The sequence below is a fragment of the Melanotaenia boesemani genome, chromosome 4 (assembly GCF_017639745.1).
Source record: "Melanotaenia boesemani isolate fMelBoe1 chromosome 4, fMelBoe1.pri, whole genome shotgun sequence".
Lineage (NCBI taxonomy): Eukaryota > Metazoa > Chordata > Actinopteri > Atheriniformes > Melanotaeniidae > Melanotaenia > Melanotaenia boesemani.
This window is the reverse complement of record NC_055685.1, coordinates 10,221,013-10,241,221: the sequence shown is the minus strand read 5'-3', so window position 1 is coordinate 10,241,221 and position 20,209 is coordinate 10,221,013. Positions and strand designations below refer to the sequence as shown.

The 20,209-nt window shown below is 40.0% G+C and overlaps 1 protein-coding gene across 5 annotated transcripts; it reads left to right on the top strand.

Moving 5' to 3' along the window:
* Positions 1-18: 18 nt before the first annotated feature.
* On the top strand, positions 19-19,660 carry LOC121638708 (transcription activator BRG1). 5 transcript variants are annotated; one of them, XM_041983647.1, is made up of 34 exons: positions 19-105; positions 727-980; positions 2,172-2,304; positions 2,987-3,544; positions 3,703-3,801; positions 3,917-4,175; positions 4,414-4,540; positions 4,661-4,834; positions 4,932-5,105; positions 5,187-5,360; positions 6,704-6,751; positions 8,014-8,144; positions 9,382-9,439; positions 9,539-9,648; positions 9,731-9,878; positions 10,067-10,230; positions 10,340-10,406; positions 10,534-10,644; positions 11,122-11,364; positions 11,486-11,599; positions 12,526-12,633; positions 12,975-13,061; positions 13,259-13,305; positions 13,388-13,554; positions 14,132-14,295; positions 14,700-14,927; positions 15,044-15,121; positions 15,194-15,412; positions 15,534-15,796; positions 16,158-16,266; positions 16,379-16,480; positions 16,784-16,916; positions 17,041-17,180; positions 17,485-19,660. In XM_041983647.1, exons 2-34 carry the CDS (start codon positions 765-767, stop codon positions 17,518-17,520), a joined length of 4,989 nt encoding a protein of 1,662 aa, XP_041839581.1. In that variant the 5' UTR covers positions 19-105; positions 727-764; the 3' UTR covers positions 17,521-19,660. The 5 variants fall into 5 exon arrangements, with proteins under 5 accessions (XP_041839581.1, XP_041839579.1, XP_041839580.1 ...); XM_041983645.1 differs by having other exon boundaries at positions 14,700-14,960; XM_041983646.1 differs by having other exon boundaries at positions 9,382-9,451.
* Positions 19,661-20,209: the final 549 nt, after the last annotated feature.

Below are 20,209 nucleotides of genomic sequence, written 5' to 3'. Positions count from 1 at the left end.
CTGTTGGACAGCCGTGACTAGACATTCGGTCATTGGAGCGGTGGAGGGGGCGCTCGAGCCACGTCGGTTAAACAAATCAACGCTTGAAGGCAGATTACAAAGAGGGTGAGTGGACTAATTGCTAAAACCGCTGCGTCTTCTTTCATCTCCCCTAAATATTAGCTCGGAAGCGCAGAGATTCCGCTAAGACTGCCTGTCCTGTTGATGCGGGTAGGTCAGTCCGCACAAGCACAGTCCGCCATTCCCCTTTTTTTAATATTTAACAATGCACCCTTTCATGGACTAAGTAAGGAAATTCTTAGCAGCAGGGGCTCATGTGCATAATTTACTGTCCCCCCCCCCCCATGCTCAGTTCAAGTTCGGTGTTAGACCCGGCAGCTGTAATTGCATATGCGCACAAGAAGCTATTTGGTGCAGCGCAGCAGCAGAATGGAGAATTTACATCTCATATGTTTGACTAAATTCACTCTTTCCTGCAAAGATTGTGCACCTATATTATTTAACAGAATGACACAAATTAAGTTAGATATCTGGCTTGACTACCTTGTTAGTTTTTCCTTTTAAAATCATCAAATCGGACCACTCATTAGCTTTTATAATTTGGACAATAAATTGATTGAATAAAATGAATGAATGAATGAATGAATGGATAGATTAACAGTGAAATGTCATTCCTTGGAGCTTTGCACAGATAATTTCCTTTTCCATTCCCTCCTTTTCTCCCAGGTCTCTGCTGCTCATCTAGGGGCAGAAGATCCAGGTCAATGTCAACGCCAGATCCTCCCATGGGGGGCACGCCTCGCCCCGGTCCTTCCCCTGGTCCAGGTCCATCCCCTGGTACTATGCTAGGACCCAGCCCTGGGCCCTCCCCAGGGTCCTCTCACAGCATGATGGGCCCCAGTCCTGGTCCCCCTTCATCTGGACACTCCCAGCCTGGGCCCTCGGGCTATGCCCCAGACAACATGCATCCTCTCCACAAAGTAAGGACATCAAACTACAGTTATCCTGCTGGTGGTATGTTTATTGCGACTAGCGTATAAAATGTTGGATTGTTACATTCAGACGGTATGGATGGCCTGACATGCGTCTGCACAGGAATGCAATGAACCTTATCATGTGCAGCCCTAACATTTGGCCACTGACGCACTTCAGCTGAGAGTATAATCACTTTACAAGTTTATATTAAAACTGTACTTAAAGTGCAGACTTCCAAATTTAATTCAAAGGTGTTTACATCAAAAGGTTTAAATGGAGAGCTCTTCTTTTCAGTGGCTCAGATCAAACAAATGACCATCCATAACCATGATTAAAATATGATTTTTTTTAATAACCTGTGGACAATCCTTGACAATTAATGACAGCCTGAGGTCTTGGAAACCATAGATTTTTTCTTTATGATGGTTTGACTGCAGCTGTCTTCAGTTGTTTGACTAAGTTGAAATCAGATGACTGACTCAGCTTTTGCAGAATTTGTCTGAATTTATACACATCTTTTCCCTTATGCACATCATAATTTTTCCAACTTCTTCTCTTACATCATTATCAAACACTCATGACCCTGTGCCACTGGAAACCAGGGATGCCCATATAAATCACACTGCCTCCAGACACCAGATGGTGACAGATACTGATATGTGTCGATAATATTCAGTTTTTGGTGCTACATAGAAACACTAGTGTAGTTCATCTATAGCATTTTCTCTTTATTTCTAGGAATCCTGCTGTCATTGACTGATCAAAAATATTTTAGTTTAAATTTGCAAAGCAGCTCCCACAGCTGCAAAACTAAATGTATGCACGTCTTAGAGATATTTTTTATTTCACTTATTTGTAGTGGAGAAGAAGAACAAGATCAATTGAACATCTTCATGTAAAATAAAAGACTTGTCAAAAATTCAAGTTACCTCAGACACTTCAGGTTGATTTGCACCCATAAAAACAACAATATTCTAGACAGAGAACAATGATTTATCAAAAAGAAAATCCATGATTATAGGGTAAGTTGTACAACTGTCGAGTAATGACAATAAAATTACATAGAATAAATCAATTTCTTGAGAATATCAACCCAGGCACACTGTTTTATGACTTACAGTTGTAAACATCTAATAGTTTTTTTTAAATAAATACATATTGCAGTTCTATTTCAGCATTGTTTATTCCTCCCACAGCCCATGGAGGGCATGCACGAGAAGAGCTTGAGCGAGGACGGCCGCTTCAGTCAGATGAAGGGACTGTCTATGAGACAGGGCGGCCACAGTGGTATGGGCCCCCCGCCCAGTCCTCTGGACCAACACTCACAAGGTAGGAATGCAGCACTGCTTCATCTTAAGCAAGTCCCTTCTTCCCAGCATTGTGTAAGTGGACACCTGGTGTGTGATTTAACTGTAGTGGTGTGAGTCATGTGGTCAGACTGGCTCACAGGGAGTGTTGGTACCACACAAGCTACAACATGCAATATAAATCCTTGTTTTCAGACTCTTTAAATGAGTTTTGATTTAAAATAATTAGAATCGTGCAAAGCCACAGCTCAGCTTAGCTAATACCAGGACGAGTTTGTAGTCAGATAGCAGCCACTGTATGCTGCCTACTGTAAGACGGGAAATGTTTTGTTTGAAACAAAACTGTCAGTTTGGCTTGCTGTGAATCAGTCTAAAAAACCTTTTGAAATAACAGTCTGGGAGGATTAAATCAAGGTTACGTAATGATTTGCTTTTTGTTTGGCTGTGCTGCAGGCTGTGGAGCAGGGATGGATTTGACATTTTGAAAAATACTCTTCACTTGCTTGCCAATATTTAAATAAGGAGAACGATACTCTTTTCATGTTTGCGTTATTAAAATTTAGCTGGTTAAGCAAAGACTGGAAATGGAAAGACAGTTTGTCTCTTCTGTCACAGAGAAATAAAAAGACTCATAAAGCTTGATGACATTTTTCTGTATATCAGTACCTCATGTGATTGACTCGCTCTATCTGTCTGTCTTCCAGGTTACCACTCACCATTAGGTGGCTCTGACCACTCCAGTCCTGTTGCTTCAAATGGTCCCCCTTCTGGACCTCTTATGCCATCATCTTCATCCTCCTCTTCCTCTGCTGGTCCGGCATCAGCCCCTTTAGATGGCCCTAGCTCAGATCAACACAGCTTAGGTCCTAATAACCGTTCTGGACCTCCAAGCAGTTCTGGACCAGGCCCCAGCCCCGGACCCAGCCTTGGTCCCAGTGTGCCCAACCTCAGTTCCGGTCTTGAAACTAGTGGCCCTACTGGTTCTGGAGGTCCTGGCGGCCTCAGTGGTCCAACTCCTTTCAACCAGAACCAGCTTCATCAACTCAGAGCCCAGATTATGGCTTATAAGATGCTAGCTCGTGGACAAGCCCTGCCAGACCACCTCCAAATGGCTGTCCAAGGAAAGAGGCCGATGCCAGGGATGCAGCAGCAGCAGTCCATGCCTAGCCTGGTTCCTGGAGCTGGAGGAGGGTCAGGAGGTGGTCCAGCAGGACCAGGGCCAGTGCCTGGGCCGATGGGCTCAGGGTACACCCGAACTCATGGTGAGCATGTCACGGCACATTTATACCTGTGTAACTCTGAATCTGCAGAAAAGCTCCACAAAACTCCCCAAGTTTAAGAGTTTTTCTCTAATTTCATATTATGTGTGCTATAGATGAAGAATTAAGTTGAAGACAATGTCTATTTGGCTATATCTTAGGAATGATGGGCCCCAACATGCCTCCTCCAGGTCCATCAGGCACTCCAGTTGGAATGCAAGGACCAAACCCTAATGGACCACCCAAATCCTGGCCTGAAGGTTTGTGGTCTTAGCGTAAAATAGTTAAGATCATACTTTTCTGAACTTTTAAAGTAATGATCTTGATAGAAGCATGGTAGTTATATATTCTTTCCTTCACTTCTTCTTTCTTTAGGACCTATGGTGAATGCAGCAGCCCCTTCCAATGCACCTCAAAAACTCATCCCTCCTCAACCCACTGGTAGACCCTCCCCTGCTCCCCCTTCAGTTCCCCCTGCTGCTTCCCCTGTAATGCCTCCTCAGACCCAGTCCCCTGGTCAGCCGGTACAGCCTACTCCTATGATGCCTTACCACGCCAAGCAGAACCGGATTACTCCCATTCAGAAACCCTGTGGCCTCGACCCAGTGGAGATACTGCAGGAGAGGGAGTACAGGTACACCGGACCCTTCGGGGATGCACTTTTACTAAATGAATCTTAAGCTTGCTGTATATTGTATTACAAACATGGTAGTTTTGAGTTTCCTAAGTGATCAAAACTTAATACATTTAGCACAAACTATTCTTGAATACTACCAACAGATATATTCAAAACAAAAGGTACAAATGAAAAAAAATAATGAACAAAACATCATATAGCGGAAAAAATAAGCTGGTGCTGTTTGCTCTTTCAGGTTACAAGCTCGTATCACTCATCGTATTGCTGAACTAGAGAACCTACCAGGGTCTCTGGCTGGTGATTTACGTACCAAAGCTACAATAGAGCTCAAAGCCCTCCGGCTACTTAACTTTCAGAGACAGGTAGGGACTTAAGCATCTTCACTTCTATTTTTTAAAACAATTAATCTTTTCAGGTTATTGTGGGCCTTCAAGGCCTGTGTTTTTTCAGTTATGGTGATTTATGTTTCTGTATAAACACAGCTGCGTCAAGAGGTAGTGGTGTGCATGCGACGCGACACAGCTCTAGAGACTGCCCTTGATGCCAAGGCCTACAAGCGAAGCAAGCGTCAGTCTCTGAGAGAGGCCCGCATCACTGAGAAACTAGAGAAGCAACAGAAGATTGAGCAAGAGCGCAAACGCAGGCAAAAACATCAGGTACACAACAAACTTGGAAGTTACCTGCAATACTTTTCTTTGGCTTTTTTTTTTTAACTAACTCCTCTTTTGTGTTTTTCACCCAATCGAACTGCAGGAGTACCTCAACAGCATCCTACAACATGCCAAAGACTTCAAGGAGTATCATCGTTCCATCACTGGCAAAATTCAGAAACTGACCAAAGCAGTGGCCACCTACCACGCCAACACTGAGCGGGAGCAGAAGAAGGAGAATGAGCGTATTGAGAAAGAGAGGATGAGGAGGCTTATGGTAAAAAGATACTATTGCTGTTTGCACAACAAACATTTAACAGTTTCAATGCCTTCCTATTTACATCCTCTGTTTCCACAGGCTGAGGATGAGGAGGGCTACCGTAAACTGATTGACCAGAAGAAAGATAAGCGCCTGGCCTACTTGCTTCAGCAAACTGACGAGTATGTGGCCAACCTAACAGAGCTGGTCAGAGCCCACAAAGCTGCGCAGGCCCTCAAGGAGAAGAAAAAGAAAAAGAAGAAAAAAAAGAAGGTGTGGAATACTGGAATGATACAAATGTTTGTTTATTTTGTTTATTGTTATTTGCACTTACATACATAAAATTGTAATATATATAAAAGCAGTAAAAGAAACATGTTAAAAGAAACATGTTAAAAAATGTGCAGAAAGGGTTTAAAAAGCCCAAAAGGGCTTATAAGCAACCATCCCCATCTTAAACCCATATCTAGCTACGCTTATCACTCAGTATAGCTCCCCACCCCATACCCCCTTCTCTCCGAGACACAGAATACACAACACATATGTGCCCATCTCCTTCTCATACACACAGATATATACAATTCAACATTCATTCATTCTCTGTACCACTTAGTCCGTTATGGGTTGTGGGTAAGCTGGAGCCTAACCCAGCATTTAGCAGGTGAGAGGCAGGGTACACCCTGGACAGGTCACCAGTCCATCGTAGGGCGTACACAGATAGGGACAAACAACCATTCATACACACTCACTCCTAGGGAGAATTTGTGACCAATTAACATGCATGTCTTTGGATGGTGGGAGGAAGCCGGAGAACACACACATACACAGGGAGAACATGCAAACTCCGCAGAGAAAGGCCACTGCCCCCCAGGTTCGAACCTCCCCCCAACAAAGGATCGAACATATAAACATTAAAGAGATAAGAAAATAATAATAATAAGAAAAAAATACTTACAAAATACATTGATATAAAGGTGACTAGAGCATCTGTAGGGATTTTTTGAGCTTGATCCTAAATGTATTTAAAGAGAAACACGATTGTCAGATTTTTCATGTCATCCCGCAGCAACGTACCTTTATATAGAAATACGAATTTAGCAACAGCGGTCCTACAGAAAGGAGGGAGTAGGTCATTCTTACTTCTTGTAAAATGTGCATGATAACAAGAGTTGGACTCAATGTAACTTAGAAAAGAAAAGGTAGATATGTTGGGTGGCAAATTACTTCATACATAAGAACCCCTGTTTGGTTCTTGCTAACCCTTTAAATTGTAAGTATTTGCAGTTTAAATATTGGTTTAGTTGAGGCTAAATAAGAAGAATTGGCAGCTATTCTTACAAAAGATTTCTGAAATCTATCGGTTGCTTGTAAATAAGAAGGGTAACTGCTGGCCCAAACTATATTACAGTAAGAAATGTACAGGTAAATTAAACTGTAATAGAAGGTTAGGAGTATGCTCTTTTTCTACTGTTTAACCCTTTTTAATCTCCTTGTCAGTTTTTAATGTCTTATTACCAGTAACTTCTATGACCTGTACTGCTGTTGTCTGGGACATTTTACACCTGAAATGTGTGTGTGATCTCCTTGTAATTAAAGAACTTTTTGTTTTGTTGCAGATGGAGAATGCAGAGGGTCAGACTCCTGCCTTGGGGCCTGATGGAGAGGTGAGCTAATGTAGCCTTCAGGGATCCAGATTACAGAATGTAGTTAGAAGTTGATCATATTCAGTGGTTTTATAAGAAATGAGAAGTATAATTTGACCTCACAAAATACTTCAGCAATTGTTTTTGCTTTTTTGTCTTCCCAAACACTTATCATAATACACACAATCTATTAGAAACATCAGTGGTGTTTCAAATAGATGGAGTTTGCCCATTTAGCCAACACACACATGCTGGATATCTCGCTATACACCAGCAACTAAAGTAGTGTGCATTACCTTCTCCATCATATGGTTAATTTAGGTTGACCAAACGTCCTCTTTTACCCGTGCATGTTCTCTTTTTGAGGTATAAAATGTGTCCGGTCGGAATATTAAAATATTCCAGGATTTTGCTCTATCTCAGCCTCTCTCAGCATCCGATGTTTGCATCGGATTTGTGTTTTGTTTCAATCCCCATACTCGCCTATTATTGTTGTCCACTCTCTGACAATGAGCAAAAGGAGAGGGAGGGGGAGAGGAGGAAGCCTTATCTGAGAGGACAGAGTTACCTGGTAAAAATGTCACTTACTCTCGACTGCTCGGAATTACAAGACAACTTGAATGCACCATAACTTTGTACTTTAGAGCAGGTGTGCATGACTCTCCCTAGTCTTGGATGGGTTTTGCACCCATGAAGGATGCAAAGCCACTCATTTTCCTGGTGAGAGGTTTCAGTTCCCTCACTTTCTTTGCAGTTTAACATCTCAATCAGAAGAACTAAAGACCAGGTTCATGTTTTGGATTGGTGGCCTTGACGGCCTGAGGAAGAAGCTGTTGAGGAGTTACAGATCTGAAGGTCCAGCATCTAGTAAAGTTAGAAAATGCAGAAACGTAAAATTCATAGACAAAATACTGAAAAAATACCCATGTTCATCTTGGTGCATGGGAAGCAGGGAGCTGAAAACTCACATAAGACATAAGTTTCTTTTTCCTTTTTTTGTGTGTGTTTATATTTATAACATTATTGCTTAATACAGGGACAAACATTGAAATTTATCTTCTCCACCAGAATAGAAGTGGAATGAATGCCAAGTATTTTTTTCCCCATACATTTTTAGCCCTAAAAATGTGTCTAAAGATACACCCCCCAACTAAATGTTCACTCTTGTACCAACTCAAATCTGGTCACCCTAGTTAATATTAACACAGTTTTCTTGATGTGAGACATCATAAATGGATGAAGTAGCTGAATTTGAATGCTAACTTGGCTCCTTCTTCTTGCAGCCTCTGGATGAGACTAGTCAGATGAGTGATCTGCCTGTGAAGGTCATCCATGTGGACAGTGGGAATATCCTTACAGGTGTGGATGCTCCTAAAGCTGGACAACTGGAGACCTGGCTGGAGATGAACCCTGGGTGAGAACAGACATGCAAATGGTAGAGGAGAGAGAAGAAAATAAACATAAAATGTGGTAGAATAATTAATTGTGGATTAATAAATAAATGAATAAATACATAAGCGTTCCTCATAAAATGTTGAATTTCTAAAGTTAAATGACTGTCATGTTAAAAACACAAATAAACACCACAAAGCTAATCTGTATGCTAGTGGGCTAGACATTAACGAACATGTTACCTTAATGCTGGTAAGTTAACATTCTGTTTGTAGTAAATACTACTTACTACCTCAATGGTAGCTAGCCAAGATGTTATGTTTGCTAAACATTACCAACTGCTAACTAACCCGCCAACTCATCAAGCTAACATCCTAACTTAGTGGTCACCTAATTAGGTAATGTTACGTAGCTAAAATGCTAACAAGCATATAAGTGTGCTAAGTATCAATAGGCATTTCCTATCAAGTTCAAGGTATCAGTTAGCTAATATGCTAACTGTTTGTTAATTTGCTAAATAATGTGCGTATTTAGTTGACAGGTAACTAGGGAGCTAAAATTCTAAACATCATGCATACTTAGTAAGACAAATGTTTGGACAAACATACTAATTCAAAATTAATTGTTTCTTATTGATATGTTAACATATTTGCGTTAAAAAGCAGAATATTATACAAAAATCATTATGCTGTTGCTGGGTATTGTGGAATTACCCAGCAATGTTGGTTAACATGCGTAATGCTAACAAGCATTAAGCTTGTTAACATGCAAACAAGCATTCACTGAGCTTAAATGCACCTGGAAGACAGGTTAAAGTGCCAGGGATTACCAACTCTAGACATCTCGAGTAGTGTCCTGCAGGTTTTCATGTTCATGCTGCAGCACACATGAGTCAAATAATGGGTCATTGAGAGGCTGGTGCAGACCTTGACAACAAGCTGTTGGAGAACTATTTAATTTGAACCAGATGTGTTGCAGCAGGAACACATTGAAAACCTGCAGGACACTGGCTTAAGAGGTCCGGAGTTGCTAGGTTAGACCAATGAAGACAGAGCTGCAATTGGGATTACTGGTTAGGAATGGATAAGGACCAACATGGTCATTCCTCTGCTGCCACCACAAGGCCTTACTGTAAATTCCCACCCTACTAGTTGTAAGGTTCTAAGACAATGAATGAAACGAATGTTAGAAAGTTAATTGTACTTGAAAACACTTTTTTAATGTATTTTATTAAAGTATTCATGCATGTTTCTGTCTAGTTATGAGGTGGCGCCACGCTCCGACAGTGAAGACAGTGAAGAGGAAGAAGAGGAAGAGGTGGGTCATATTGTGAGTCATATTGTAAACCAAATTGATAGTCACTGTTCTATTAAGAGGTAAATAAATTGATAACTAACAAGCAACTTTATGTGGCAGGAGGAAGAAGAGGAGCCTCAGTCTTCAACAGCTCCAGCAGAGGAAAAGAAGAAGATTACAGACCCAGACAGTGAAGATGTGTCAGAAGTGGACGTCCGACACATCATAGAGTAAGCTCATAATCGAACTGCTGGAACCAATTACACTTGGACTAATTTAAGTTAGATAAAAGTTGCTATTTATTATTTGCAGGAATGCTAAACAGGATGTGGATGACGAGTATAGTGGTGCAGCATTCGCTCGAGGACTCCAGTCGTATTACGCTGTGGCTCATGCTGTCACAGAGAAGGTGGACAAACAGTCTAGTTTACTGATAAACGGACAGCTCAAACAGTATCAGGTAAACACACATTTGCAAAGAAATATTCAACTTTAAGAATTTGTATTTTTTTCTACATATCCTGGTTCTACCTCCAACACCATTTTGTATGGAAATGAATTCTAGTTTATATTTTTCTTACTTGTACAGTGCATTCTTATACCATGCAGCTATTGTTGCGTTAGATAAATTCCTTATTTGTGTTGCAGATTAAAGGTCTAGAGTGGCTGGTTTCACTGTACAACAACAATCTAAACGGGATCCTTGCTGATGAAATGGGTTTGGGAAAAACCATACAGACTATCGCCCTAATCACATACCTCATGGAGCACAAACGGCTTAATGGACCCTACCTCATCATTGTGCCCCTCTCGTGAGAGTTAATCCATTATAAGCAAAAATTTCTTTACACGTCATAACATAAAGATAAATGATTTCAAATATATTGTAAAATTAAAACTAAGATGTTTCTTTTTTAAAAGAACTCTGTCTAACTGGGTATATGAGTTTGACAAGTGGGCACCGTCAGTTGTCAAAGTGTCCTACAAGGTTTGTGTTTGCAGTCATGTTGCCACAGTTTTAATTCTATATTTCTTTCTTGTGCCATAAATCCATATTATCTTATTATTATATATTATATCTTATTCATATATATATATTTTTTTTTATCTTTCAGGGGTCTCCTGCTGCCAGAAGAGCCTTTGTTCCCCAACTGCGTAGTGGCAAGTTTAACGTTTTACTCACCACTTATGAGTACATCATCAAAGACAAACAAGTACTGGCCAAGGTAAGATGGGTAACACACAAACGCACCACAGCAGCCGTAGTATGTCTCTCTCTCTCTCTACATATGTGCATGTGACAAGTTTTTGCTGAACCTGTTTTATTTTGCTTTAAGTTTTGGTGTGTTTTTGTTTACTGGCTTCCAAAACCCCTGACAGTGTTTGAGTATTCCAATCTGACCCCCCTGTGCTGCGTCTCAGTGCTCTCTCCTAGGTCCTGCAACACATTGACACGGCCTGTAAACAGCGTCTCCCACTGTCCTCTGTGACCATCATGCTGCTTTGCACTCATGTTGTCTTGTAGGGTTCCTGACTGTGCTGACAGGTGGGTCAGGCAAGCGTTCTGGCTTGGGACTTAGCTTGCTCGAGTCATGAGGACAAAGTGGACAAGAAATCACCCTTTTAGGCACTTTCTTAATTTGGTTGGTTGAAATAAGGCACAACATTGGAGCATAAGTGACTTGTATCCTTCTCTCCTCCAGATCCGCTGGAAGTACATGATTGTGGACGAAGGCCACCGTATGAAGAACCACCACTGTAAACTCACCCAGGTTCTGAACACCCACTACCTCGCTCCAAGGCGAGTGTTACTGACTGGAACTCCACTCCAGAACAAACTACCTGAGCTGTGGGCGCTTCTCAACTTCCTTTTGCCCACCATTTTCAAGAGCTGCAGCACCTTTGAGCAATGGTTTAACGCTCCTTTTGCTATGACTGGAGAGAAGGTGTGCAGAATTACCAGAAAACATGTTTGCTTCACACATATCATCAGGTGTTTGGGAAGTCACACCAAACAGTTCTCCTGCCAAAAACTGTGTATGAGAATTTTTTTTTCTTCCTCTTGAGGTGGACCTCAATGAAGAGGAAACCATCTTGATTATTCGTCGTCTGCATAAAGTGCTGCGACCCTTCCTCTTACGAAGATTAAAGAAGGAAGTGGAGGCCCAGCTTCCGGAGAAGGCATGACTCACTTCAGCACAAACACACAACCAAAGTTTTGAGAACCACATGATGGGAAACACGCTGTTTTAGCACCTCTGGTGTTTTCCCATTTTCCATTTAATGAAAACATTTTTAAAGGCATTTTAATCTTGTACATACTGGCTCACTTACATCTTGTCATGACAGAGCATGATTAGTTATACTGTGTGTATTGTGCTTAATGTTTTTCCTAAGCAACACAATTAAAATAATATATAATTTATAATAATGAGCTTTATCTTGAAAAATAAATAAGGAGAGACATGTACGCTCAAAGTATACAACGTATTCAACTGCTTGTACTTCACAATTTGTTAGATTAAATGTAATGACCTGTATCTAAAACTAGTTTACACTTCTATAATAGATTTGAGGGACTTTCTCTGGAGATTTCTAGCAGGACAAGATGCCAAATTTGCAGCTCTGAGGTCTTAAAATAATAATATCAAAAGTAATTAAGGGTACTTTCAAGTTCAATACAATACAGTCCAATTCAAATACATTTAGTACAACTAGAAGCCTATTCAGTTCAGTTCATTGCAACCTAAATGATTAAAATCTAATATTAATCAAATGCAAATAATTTCAGTTTAATTACCTCTAATTCAGTCTTATTTGTTGTAAAGGTATTAATTTATTGTCAATTCATAAAAATGTGTTAGGATAAAGGAACCAATTGATTAGATCTAATGTTTAACTCAATTCAGTTTCTGTGCTGAGCATGCAGCAGTGGAGAGGAAGGTTTTGTCTGAAATATATATTATTAATGCTGTTAAATAAAGCAAGTTATTGTTTAAATAGTCTGTACTGTACATGAGATGTTTGCCCATAGATCAGAAAGCATGAATAGAAACAATGAGTACTACGTCCACCTAATAGATACCATCTTTTCCTCCTCTCATCAGGTGGAATATGTCATCAAGTGTGACATGTCGTCTCTTCAGAGGGTCCTGTACAGGCACATGCAGGCCAAGGGGGTCCTGCTCACTGACGGATCAGAGAAAGACAAGAAGGTGAACACGTAAACAAATAAACACTGAATATGCAGCGTTCGCAACAGTCAATATTTCATGTTATTAAAATGTTTTTAAGGTGTAAAACTGAATCCATGTTGCTTTTACGGTACATGAAAACTATTATCCTAAAAAAGAAGCTTTCAAGTATTCCTGTGCCAATTTTTGTACAAATCATGATTGACTTTTAATTGTTTATTTATTTGTTTTAATTATGCCTCTTTGTGTATCACTCACACTTTGTTTGCTTAATTACGATTTAAGGCAGATCTCATGACTCGTGAAAACAGTGAATGAAGTGTCCTGTTCATGTCAGTTACCTTTCTCTGCATGCTAACCAGGGTAAAGGAGGCACAAAGACACTGATGAACACCATCATGCAGCTGAGGAAGATCTGTAACCATCCATATATGTTCCAGCAGATTGAGGTAACGCTGGAAAATACAGATTACATATTCAGTCCGAGTCTGTACACGTAAATGTTAAGGTCTCAAAAATATTTGGAAACGTCTTTTACAGATTTAAGGAATATCTTGTTATGAGGCTGACTTTATTGTAAAAGAATGTGAAACTGATGAGTGTCATCTACAGGCCTAATTAATCGCATTTTAAATTGCTGCTGTAGGAATCATTCTCTGAACATTTAGGATTCTCTGGTGGGATAGTCCAGGGGTAAGCACTTACTCATCATTACATTAGGATCACACTCATAAACTGCCTCCCTTGTAACCACATCCACCTGTCTGTCTCTCAGTCCTGACCTATATCGGGCATCGGGAAAGTTTGAAGTGTTGGATCGAATCCTCCCAAAGCTGAGAGCTACAAACCACAAAGTGCTGCTTTTTTGCCAGATGACCTCACTCATGACCATCATGGAGGATTATTTTGCCTACCGTAGCTTCAAGTATCTGCGTCTGGATGGTAAGACTTTTAATTTGTTCATCCAGTTCTTTACACTGGCTTCCAGTCAGTCACAGAATAGATTGTTAAAACCCTTCTGATTGTTTACAAACCCCAGAATGGTTTAGGCCCAGAATACACCTGTGATATGTTCAGAGAATATAAACCTAGCAGAGCTCTTAGATCCAAAGACTCTGGTCAACTAGTCAAGACCAAAGTCCAGACTAAACATGGAGAAGCAGCATTTAGCTGTTATGCTGCAAACAAGTGGAACAAACTGCCAGTGGAGATTAAACTTTCACCAAATTTTTTTTTAAATCCAGGTTAAAAACATTTCTTTTCTCATGCGCCTATGCATGAAATCTGCACGGAAACTTTTTAACTTATCTTGCTTTAAATCATCTTAATGTAATTTATTATTTTATTGTGATTATGTGTTGATGCCTTTTACTATTTCTAAATATCTGTAATGCCTTTGTTTTATGTAAAGCACTTTGAATAGTCCTGTACATGAAATGTGCTGTACAAATAAACTGCCTTGCCTTGCCTTGCCTATGTCCTGTGTGTCTTGTATTTTCCCACCTTCCTTGCATGTCAGGCACCACAAAGGCTGAAGACAGAGGAATGTTGCTGAAGACCTTCAATGATCCAGGGTCAGAGTATTTCATCTTTCTACTGAGTACAAGAGCTGGAGGCCTCGGCCTCAACCTGCAGTCTGCTGACACTGTGGTTATTTTTGACTCTGACTGGAATCCACATCAGGTATTTTAATTTAACCATTTAACAGCCTGTTTTTCTGTTTAGTTCAGCAAATTTTTCAGTGATTATAATGAATTTAATTTAAAAAAATAGTGGAAATAAACCTGCCCAAATCATCTTTACAACTTGGTTTTGATATGTAAAACAATAAGTGAGTGTTTATCTTATTACTAATTCTTTAATTATATTTATAATGTTATGTTAATTATATACTTTAATTATATTATTAACCATCATCTGTTAAAAAATTTTGCATTTGTTTTGATCTTTTTTTTCTTTTTTTTTTTGCAGCCTCTTACCTCTCCCATCAGGGCAATGGAGTTCAATCTAACACGCTAATCTTTGACAGTTAAAGCAGGAGTGTTTTGTACACCATTTCTCTTTATCCATCTTCATATGCTCTCCAGGACCTGCAGGCTCAGGACCGAGCCCACCGCATTGGTCAGCAGAATGAGGTGCGTGTGCTGCGTCTCTGCACCGTCAACAGTGTGGAAGAAAAAATCCTGGCAGCAGCCAAATACAAACTGAACGTGGACCAGAAGGTCATCCAGGCAGGCATGTTTGACCAGAAATCTTCCAGCCATGAGCGCAGGGCCTTCCTACAGGCCATACTGGAACACGAGGAGCAAGATGAGGTCTGGGGTCAAGAAGTGTGTCTACGCATGAACGTGTGTGCGTGCACCAGCAACACACCATTTACAGAATGTGCTCTTATGTGCTCTGTTTGCCAATGTGTGTTTGCTGTATTCAGGAGGAAGATGAGGTGCCAGATGACGAGACGGTGAACCAGATGATTGCCAGGAGTGAGGAAGAGTTTGACCAGTTTATGGTAAATGTCTATGTTTTAATTAAATCATCTTTGTTTTTTTTTTTGTTTTTATGACTTTTTTTCTTACTTTAGCGTATGGATCTGGACCGGCGTCGCGAGGAGGCCCGTAACCCCCGCCGAAAACCTCGTCTGATGGAGGAAGACGAGCTTCCCACGTGGATCATGAAGGACGACGCTGAGGTTGAGCGGCTTACCTGCGAGGAAGAGGAGGAGAAAATGTTTGGGCGAGGCTCTCGGCAGCGAAAGGAGGTGGACTACAGCGACTCGCTGACTGAGAAGCAGTGGCTCAAGGTTCAGGGCAAAGCTGAGAAAAAAAACTCCACAATATAAACTGCATTAAAAAAAAAAAACTTTTTAATTCCTCTTTGGTGATTTAGATAAATGTGCTCTAACAGTCCTGCCTTCTCCACAGGCAATTGAGGAGGGGACCCTTGAGGAGGTGGAGGAAGAAGTGCGGCACAAAAAGACGACTCGTAAAAGGAAACGAGACCGCGACCTGGATCTTCCTGGTCCGTCCTCTTCCTGTGGGAGCCGTGGGCGAGGAGACAAAGATGATGATGGAAAGCGGCAGAGGAAGAGGGGAAGGCCACCAGTTGAGAAACTCTCCCCCAATCCTCCTGTCCTCACTAAAAAGATGAAGAAAATTGTGGATGCCGTCATCAAGTACAAAGACAGGTGGTGAAAACAGCGGACCGAGATTAAGTCATTACAGATTATGAATCTGGTGCACTGGTGCATATTAATGAGCACCAGAATTTCTACAAACCTGCCTCACTAAATGTGTTTTTTTCCTGACAGATGTATTTGTTCTTTTAAAACTTGTACAAGATGTCTGTGAAGCTGAGCCTGAACATTTAGCAAATTTAAAGTGAATTATTATTTGACTTTTTTTGCATCTTCAGGCTTGTGTTGGAGTCTGTGACAGATTTACAGCTGCTGCAGCCGACAGCTGTTTTTCTGCTATTTAAGAGAAAATGAGCACGTGCAGAGCTGATAAAAGTATGTCTTCTTACACCAATGTTGTCATCTCCTGCAGCTCTAGCGGGCGCCAGCTGAGCGAGGTGTTCATTCAGCTGCCATCTCGAAAAGAGCTGCCAGAGTACTACGAACTTATCCGCAAACCGGTGGACTTTAGGAAGATCAAGGTTACATTTTCCTTTTAAGAAGCATTTTTCCACTGTTGTATCACTGATACATTTATGTGGCAACAACCTGTTGAGCATCTTACATCATGTATGTTTTGTATTTTGACTGTAGGAAAGGATTCGAAGTCATCGCTACCGCAGTCTGGGCGACCTGGAAAGAGACGTCATGCTGCTCTTCCAGAACGCTCAGACCTTCAACCTGGAGGGTTCACTGGTGAGAAACACCTCGCTCATTACCAAGGACAGACAATCACAATGTATCCTACGTATTAATGAATGTAGTTGCCTTCTACTTATGATCCCTCGTCTGAAAACTACAAAAGAAAATCTTTCAGCCAAAAAAAGCTGGATAATTGTTACCAGCTGACCCGTCCTTTATTGGTTAATTTATTGGTAAATGAAATTACTTGTAGACACCAAGCAGAAAAACATCTGTTGTGTATTGAGGCTGACTCTTGTACCTGATGTTACCTGCTTTCTGTTTATAATAAGAAGTTGTGCTTTATTATGTGAGTAGATATATGAAGACTCCATCGTACTCCAGTCTGTGTTTACCAGCTTGAGACAGAAGATCGAGAAGGAGGAGGAAAGCGAGGGAGAGGACAGTGAAGAAGACGAGGAAGAGCAGGAAGAAGGATCTGAGTCTGAATGTAAGGTTGTCTCTGTTAAGAGCTTTGATTTAAACCTTGTGATCAGAAACTCCTAATGCACACTGAGATTCGTCAATCTTATTTATACTGTAAACATATTATCTGAATGTGTGTTTGTGTTCAGCGCGCTCGGTGAAAGTGAAAATCCGTCTGGGGAGGAAGGATAAAGGTGGAGATCGGGGGAAGGGACGCAGCAGGCGAACTGGACGCACCAGAGCCAAACCTGTGGTCAGTGATGATGACTCTGAGGAAGAGCAGGAAGAGGTGCGTGTAGCTCTATAATTGGACAAAGCATAGGAAACTGGAAGGAGTAGTTATGTCACCAGGAACTTCAACAAAAGGAAAAGTTATGTAGACTGACTGAATTCTCTAGTAATTCTCTGTAAGTCGTGAGGAGGTCTGTACAGAGGGAGGGAATGTTGAAGTCAACCTGAAATCAGGATATAATGTGTTTTAAAGTAAACTCCTACTCGATTCAAAATAATCCAGTTTAACTTCTAATGTGTTTCCAGATACTGATTTTAAATAGTTCTCCACCTTTTCTGGTCATGTGTTTCCTCTTTTTCAGGAGCGCTCCCCCAGCTGCACTGATGAGGAGTCTTGAGTCCTGTTTATAAGGAAAATGAGGCATAAAAAAGGGATATTTCACCAAAACGAGCACCATATTTACAGTAATAAAAAAATCAATCAACTCCATCCACCCTCAGTTAAATATTGTTGGGAAGAAGGGAGTTTTTAGTACTGTGTGTACAGGTGTTGAGCTGTAAGTATTAGTATTTGATTGTAAGTCTTTAAACCACTCATATTTAAATTAAGCAGAGCTGAACCCGGGGGTACAGCAATAGATTTCACAACTGTTGCTGCTCAGAGGTAAAACAGACACAGAATGCTGTCCAAGTACCCAGCTAATCTTAGTTGTTTACATCCACTAAGTCACATTTTATAAGACCAGAAACATTATTATTTGAGTATACAGTGACACGTAAAATTTTGTACAATATCATGAAATGCAACCTTGTCTACTTACATTCATACTCACATTCATAACGGGAGCCACTCAGAAAACAATAATACTCCAAAAGAAACATTAATATAAATCTTTTGTGATAACTAAGAGCAAATTTGCTGCCCACTGAATGAGTGATGGCCGAGAAAAGGGTCTACTACTGCTGAAACATGTTATTTGTGCCGATTCAAACGGGGAAAAAAGAAAAATACATTTTGGTAATGTTGATTTAACATACCCTTTTATAATATTTTAATCCTATTTAAGTAATTAACTTAAAAACATAAATATAATATGTTACTTTTTTTATTTATATCTTTGGTAGATATTTAGTTGTATGAGCCATGTGTAGATCCAGGTATAATAATGCAGTACTGAAGCAAATACTACAGCATCACGTAACTTTAAAAGTCTACATATTTAACATTTATAAGCTACATTCAGACATAGGAGAAATAATTTCAAAAGCAATGTAATGCAGTTGCGCAAATACATTATAAGACACTTCTCAGTGTTTATTAATGTAAGGTTTTGTCAGTAATTAGAAGTTATGATGCAATATTTAAATGTATTGTCATTTATTTGTGTTTGTTTATACACCAACTCTGTTAGCACACACCTTTGCCAAAAGGAGGATTTGCATATGGTGAGAAATACATAGATTAACACTGCTGCGTTATGGTGTTTAGAGATGTTTATTAGTTGTTTGTGGAGCTTATAAATGTTAAATAGGAAGTTTGAAGTAAAATATTGCCATTGAAATAAATGCAATCTTTAACAACAAGTTAGCTGAGTTAAACTGTAAAAGTGTTTCATTTCTTGCTGTTTTTCTCATTTACTGGGAAAAACTTATTGAAAATTCATCCTGAATTAACATAAGGAGTAAAAACTGATATGAATCAGTTGAGTAAAGTCAACAACATTGGATGTAAACAGAATGTTTGCAGACAGAGCTGTTTTTACCCTGAATGAAGCCATCACCTTACCTACACCTGGCTATTAACAAGCTTGTAACTGCATGATTGATTTTAAGACCTGTGTTATGACAGTAGTCGGCCACTACGGTTGCTGAGGTATGTGCACATAAATAATTTGTGAGTGGGTCTCGCTGTTGGAAATCCACTCTCCTGTGGGTGCAGGGTGTTTCCAGACTTATCCAAAGCTGCTTAGCCAATCACCACAGTTATTTCACCGAGGTTTTAGGGGCTGGACAGCTGAGACTTCCCCAGTACTGTGTATGAGGTACAGCTTAAAAACAACCCACTTCACCCTGCTGCTGCTTACCAGTTACACTTCCAGTTCAGAGCACTTGTCACTAAGCTTGAAACTTTATAAGGTTACAACTCATCAATGAACACTGTAGCTTTAATTGCTTCTCCTTTAGTTGTTGTGTGGTGATTTTTAGGATTTCAGAGCAGTTTCTTTTATATTCTGCACTTTTTTTATGTTTTCGCTTTCAAGACAAAGGACCAGAGGGACAGCGGCTCCTCTCTGCTTGTGACAGTCTCATGGCTGTATGGTGTTGGATATACTGTGAAGAGTATTTATAGAATATAATGTCAATGCACGTTATGTACAGCTTGCAAGTTCTGTACTGTATTCATTTTCTCATTACCGTAGGCAACTAGAGTGAACCAAAGCGTCAATGTTTTTCTTCAATGAATAATCTAAATTTGTCTTTGTTGTGTTGTGTCATTGTCGCTTGAACTCAGAATGAAACAATAAATTGTTAACAGAGCGGGACGTTGTGCTGTGATTAAAATTAAATTCAAAGTATTTTTGCAACTTACAAATAGTTCTGGGTACTTTGCTGACAGGTTAATTTTGAGGATTTGGCTGTGAAGTGAAAAAAAACCAAGCGAATTTCATCAGTGATACTAGTTAGTGATGTTACTGTAGATTAATCTGTTATATAGAGGTAACAAGCAAGGTCCTGACCCTTCACCAGATGTTTGTTTTGTTTTTCTTTAAGAATTGAGGGCAGTAAGATTATTGGTGATAATAATAAGAAGAATATTTAAAAGAAAATAAACTTAAAGTCAACTTACTTTCAAATTTTAGGCCAAATAAACAACATTAGGTCTGACTTTTATCATTATGTTTTAAGATGTAATGATACTGTTTCACCAGTAGGAGGTGGTCACTCATAAACACAAGATAACTATTTTCATCCCCACTTCTTTATGTTTACGTACAGATTTCTAAATTTCTTCGATATTTAGATACAAATTCGTGCCTTTCTCTGGATGTTTAGTAATTGCTTTGGTCCCTTAGAGTCATTTCTGTG